The sequence below is a fragment of the Lontra canadensis genome, unplaced genomic scaffold (assembly GCF_010015895.1).
Source record: "Lontra canadensis isolate GAN:19392208 unplaced genomic scaffold, GSC_riverotter_1.0 scaffold176, whole genome shotgun sequence".
NCBI lineage: Eukaryota > Metazoa > Chordata > Mammalia > Carnivora > Mustelidae > Lontra > Lontra canadensis.
In genome coordinates this window covers 103,478-109,466 of record NW_022631170.1, presented here as the reverse complement: position 1 = coordinate 109,466, position 5,989 = coordinate 103,478, and the positions used below count along the sequence as shown (strand labels likewise).

Here is a 5,989-nt window from a genome sequence, read left to right as displayed (position 1 = left end):
GAGGGGGGATGAGATAAACTCAAAAATCACCTGGAGCCCTGAAATTACATAAGTTAAGATATCAGACAGTATCATAAGGCTGTTGTGCACTAAGAAATGGACTGGAAGTAGGAGAGGGGGAGGAGAAAAAAGCACCATGAGATTGCTGGAAATGAGTTTTACCATATTTGCAGGTTTTTTTTTTTTTTAATCTGCTCTCTGATACCCATCTACCTTCTATTTGTGGGTCTGATTTGCATATAGTGTTTGTACCTCTGAGGATCTATTGATATGGGAAGAAAATAGACCAAGAGGAGAGGTCTTGTCACTCATATCTACACACTCTGGAACACCTGGAGTTTACCAGTGATCTTTCTGAAGGCTGCTTTCACATCCTTGTTTCTTAGGCTATAGATCAGAGGGTTTAGCATAGGGATGACAACAGTGTAGAAGACAGACACGACCTTGTCTTCCTCCAAGGACTTGCCTGAGCCACTCTGCAGATACATGAAGATGAGAGTCCCAAAGAAAAGGGCCACAGCAGTGAGGTGGGAGGCACATGTAGAGAGAGTCTTGGCCTTGCCACCTGGAAACTTCACCTTCAGAATGGCCTTGATGATGAACAGGTAGGATATTAGAATGACCAAGGCATTGGCCAAGATCACAAAGTTGCCAAAGAAGACAATGACAATTTCAGTGTTTGTTGTGTCACTGCAGCTGAGTTTTAGTAGGGGTGGGAGGTCACAGAAGAAGAAGTTGATCTGATTGTGGTCACAGAAGGAGAGGGTGAAGGTACATGTGGTACGCAGGATGGCCCCTGACATTCCGCAGATATAGGCTCCCACCACCAAACTCCAGCAGATTCTGGGGTTCATGGCTACAGTGTAGAGCAGTGGGTTGCTAATAGCAACATAGCGGTCATAGGCCATCACTGCCAGCAGGAAACACTCTGTGCCGGCACAGGTGGTGAAGAAAAAGAACTGGGTAGCACATTGGCCAAAGGAGATGACCGTCTTGCCAGTGGCCAATGTGGCCAGGATCTGAGGGGTGACCACCGAGGCATAGCAGACATCCAGCTGGGAGAGATGGCTCAGGAAGAAGTACATGGGGGTGTGGAGTTGGATATCCACTTGGATCAGAATGATCATTCCCACATTCCCCAGAAGAGTGATGATATAGAAGATGAGAAACATTAGGAAGAGGGGAATCTCCAACATGCGGTCGTCCGTGAAGCCCATGAGAATGAACTCTGTTACTGTGGTGAGATTATTCTCAGTCATGTATTCAATATGGACAACTGATCTGAAGATGAGAATGAACAACAAGAACCACAAAATGCCAGAATGGAAGGACAGATTCTTTCTATGGTAGAAGTTAGCTTTATATTTCTGGGCCAATTTATAGAGCTCCTTTTGGGGAAATCTTGTACCTGGCTTGTTCTCCTTGGGCATCTATGTTCTTCTGCATTTTTTGGAGCGAGCCCTGAGCTGGTGCTTCTGCTTCAAATTAATTCTGGTACGTATTTGGAAATTTCTGTGAAGACAAGAGACACATAAACTCAGATTTGGGAAGAACCTGGTCAGCAGGTGTTGTAATCCCCATGGGATTCATGCCCTCTGCTTGATCATCCAATTGCTCAATGAACATCCATCTGTGGACAGTTTTACCTGCTAACTCTTATTTTGGATCTGTATGAGCTCTCTTTATCTTCCACATGTTGGCTTTAGTTTTACCCCTTCCAGACACTTCCCTCATAGCCAATGTAATTCCTTCTTCTCATAAAAGGCTTTCAGAAGCTGGAAGATGATGAATCTGCTCTTTATACTGGCTGTCCCCTCATATTACCCACTGATGTGCTTTTTTCTTATTATATAATCAGTCGCATGTGTCCAAAAACTGCTTAGTGAGATGATATTAAAAAGATGTTTAAGGGTATGAACTTGAAACTGGCAGATATGAGTTCCAGAGATCTAAGGTACAGCCCAGTGATTATTGTCAACAACCCTGTGTCATAAACATTGTATTATAGTCAACAACAGTATGTTGCAAACTTCAAAGTTGCTAAGAGACAGTTCTTAATTGTTCTCACCACAAAGAGGACTTAATAATTGTGGGAGGTGGTAGAAGTGTTAGCTAACACTCTACATACAGTAATGTATAAATGTATCAAACCAACACATTGTACAGTTTAAATTTACACAATGTTATGTATCAATTATATGTCAGTAATAATAAAAAACAAAAAGTCTTTCTACTTTAATCTTTGCCACTTTATTTTATTTATTATTTTTTAAAAGTTTACTTATTTATTTTTATTTTAAGCAATTTCTACACCCAGTATGGGGCTCGAACTCATGATCCCGAGATCAAGAATCTCATGCTCTTCCGACTGAGCCAGCCATGCGCCCCTAATCTTTACCATTTTAATCTTGGGACCCTCCTCCGGCTCAAATTAGAGGTCACTAGTGAAAGAGAGACACTGATGTATCAGATAAAACGTGGTTTCCTGAAGCGTCCACCCCCTCTCCCCGCCACCTGACTGTAGCAGCTAGTTCTGGGGATGAGTCAAGCTCTGTGGTTGTCCCCTCTAGGACACACCAACTAGCCGAGTCACCTTTAAAATTCACTTCCCCTCCTTGGGTTTTATTTTCTGTTCAGCAGAATGGCAGGGCTAGGTTATATGATCATTAAAGTTCTTTTGTCTCTCACAAAGCATGATTTATAGTAGGTCTAGGTGTATGGGTTGGTTAAATGAAGCTTTTGAAAGGACTTTCCTAATATCTATACTAGAATGTGCATACTCTTTACCTACAAATTACTGAGTAAATAAAATATGCAGGCACTATTTCAAGTGATTTGTTACTTATGGGATCTTGGGTCTGAAATTGAGTTAATCATACTTGCCAGGTCCTGATAAGTCATCATTACTGATGCAAGGCTTTTTCACTCTACTCTTTTTGCTTCCTTTTCTTTCCATGCCCAATCCTTCCCCCATTCCTCATAGGTATCCAGTCTAATGCATGCAAAATATATGTCCTCCCATGCTTAGTCCTTTCATATTGATTTAAAAATATGTGTGCCTTTAAAAAAAATACAGTGATTTTTGATGTGGTTTTAATTTTACATACAGGGTCTTGTGCTATAAAACTTACATATTTTTTCTTTTTCCACATATACCATGTTTTTGTGATATGTCCATGTCATGTAGCTACATCTAGTTTGTTATTTCTGGTTTTGCTGTGGTCTTCCTTGGTATGCTTACAGCACATTTACTTATCCATTCCACTAAAAGATGTTGAAACTTTGAAAAAATTATCTTATTGTATCCTAGAAACAGCCCTTTGAGGGCCGTTAGCTTATCAATTTATTTTTCTTTACTGGTGAGGAATTTGAACTTCTGGGAGATGAATTTGTTTAAGGTGACCCACTTTAATAAGTGGAAGAGCTGGGTTCTGAATGATAATTGTCTGATGGCAAATTCTGTGCACTTTGCTATGAATTTGTTTTGTTGCCTTCTTACACTTAAGCACATCTTTATGATTCATGGAATCGAAGGAGTCTCCCTGCAGTTCTTTGGGTTATCAGATCCTTCTTGCTTCCAAATCATGAGACAGCTTGGCTAATTTCAACATCTTTCTCACCCCCTAATTCTGAAATTGTCATAGACCATTTTCTCTCCATCGTGCGGGGGAAGTGGTTGGGTTCCCTCTGATTCTGAGACAAGACTGTTCAATGAACATGATGGGGGAGTAGGTGGCCCAGATCACCGGGGTAGGGATACAGCCATGCTGGGTTAGTCCTGCACACATGCTGGCCCTATCTCATACTCTGATTCTAATTCTTCCAGCAGCCCTGAAAGTTGGGTACAGTCATGACTATTTTATGGATGAACAAAGAGGCTTGGAGATGTTAAGGAGGCTGCCCAATTTGGCAGACATCTAGGAAGAAATAGAAGCAACATTTGAATCTGAGACTTTCTAACTTCAAATTCTGTGGTCTTTGCTTCACATGATGCTATCCTTTTAGGGGAAGAAAATAACTTTTTCTGCAGACCCAAGGCTCAATTTTTAAACTCATAGTACTTCTAAGACTATTAGACATACACTCAGTTCATGAGAAAAGAGGACTAAATTTGACTTTGGAGTTTTTTGGTGGTCTGTGTCTTTTCTTCCTCCTTCTTTTTGGGTTAAGACATCCCTAGAAATTACTCAAAAAAAAAAAAAAAAAAGAATCTGGAGTACCTGGATAGCTCAGTTGGTTAAGTGTCTGCCTTTGGCTCAGGTTATGATCCCAGGGTCCTGGGATCAATTCCCATGTCAGACTCCTTGCTCCGTGGGGAGTTTGCTTTTCCCTTTGCCTGCTGCTTCCCCTGCTTGGGCTTTCTCTCTCTCTCTCTATGACAAGTAAATAAATAAAATCTTAAAAAAATTATCTCTACATGCAACATGGGGCTTGAATTCATGACCCCAAGACCAAGAGTCATATGCTCTACCCACTGAACTAGGGGGGCACCCTGAAAAAGCCCAGATTCTAACCTGAGTCTGTTTTATTCCAAAGCCAGAGCTCTAGTACATATGATTAGTCCCACCTTCAGTGTAATCACAGGTAGTATAGTAATTTACAGTGAAGTCTTGGGTCTAAGCTTTGCAGCTGAGTATCCCATCCCTGCCCCATATATATTTAAGTTTTTATTTAAATTATAGTTACTTGACATACAGTGTAATATTATTTTCAGATATACAATATAGTCCTTTTACACTTCCATAAAACACCCCATGCTCCTCACCAGAAGTGTACTCCTAAACCCCCATCACCGATTTCACCCATCCCCCCATGCACCTCTCTTCTGCTAACCAATGGTCTTCTCTATAGTTAACAGTCTGGTTTTTTTTTAGATTTTTATTTATTTATTTATTTGAGAGAGAGAGAGAGAGAGAGAGAGAGTGAGAGAGAGCATGAGAGGGGAGAAGGTCAGAGGGAGAAGCAGACTCCCCATGGAGCTGGGAGGCTGATGTGGGACTCAATCCCAGGACTCCGGGATCACGACCCGAGCTGAAGGCAGGTGCCCAACCAACTGAGCCACCCAGGAGCCCAACAGTCTGTTTCTTGATTTGCCTCTCTCTTTTCCTCCTCTATGATAAAGAAGATGTGCTACATACATACAAGGCAATATTACACAGCCATAAAAAGAATGAAATCTTTCCATTTATAATGTAGTGACATAGGATATCACTCACAGGTGGAATATATTTTCTAAAATTTATCCAGTGACACATAAACCCAAAGAGATTACAGCTATATCTGAACATGGTCCCATTAGATGACGGGTTCCAATGACAATGGCTAGATTCTCCACCCCGTTTCACCTGCCCTAGCTCGTATGCACCTTACTTCAGAGCTAGCCCCCTCTCAACATTCCTGAGGTCATAATTACACCTTAATTACCTGGTGGGATAATTCAGTTGGGTTCATCTCCAGTCTGGAATCAAACTAATCTAGGTCATTTAAGCATTTTGCAGTAGGCAGCTGAGATCACTCCAATAGGTGAATGTAACTGATGGAGTCTAGGTTTCTTCTTATGAAGCAAACCAGCGAGATATTTAAAATGCTTTGGGGATAGTTTTTGAGGCAGGGATGCAGTGCACACAAAGGTTGTCCCTGAATCACGTGTCAGCAACTGGGACAGCCTCTGGGCTCCTAGGAACAACTGGGCTTGTCCGGGAGAACACACTTCAGCAGGGGCTCATTATCCCATCTCTCTACACATCTGAGAGGATAAAAACAAACCCTGTGGGATTTCATGGCAACTCTGAGCTCATGTTAGTCTCAAAGCTCATTTACAGTTGCTGTAGGGAATGAAGCTGGTTCCTCTTTGCCACTGGCCCTCAGTGTCCTACTGTCCCAGTCCATCAGTGGTTCTGCCAGGACTGGGACTCTGAGGACTCCTGGTAACATCCTCTTCACACGGCATCCACCCTTGTACCCAGACATTGTATCAAGTCTCATGTCA

The 5,989-nt window shown here is 41.9% G+C and overlaps 1 protein-coding gene across 1 annotated transcript; it reads right to left on the bottom strand.

Moving 5' to 3' along the window:
- Window positions 1-314: 314 nt before the first annotated feature.
- Window positions 315-1,259, bottom strand: LOC116860475 (olfactory receptor 9I1-like). The gene has a single exon (XM_032846531.1). The coding sequence runs from the start codon at window positions 1,257-1,259 to the stop codon at window positions 315-317; it is 945 nt and encodes a 314-aa protein (XP_032702422.1).
- Between the last annotated feature and the right edge of the window lie 4,730 nt (window positions 1,260-5,989).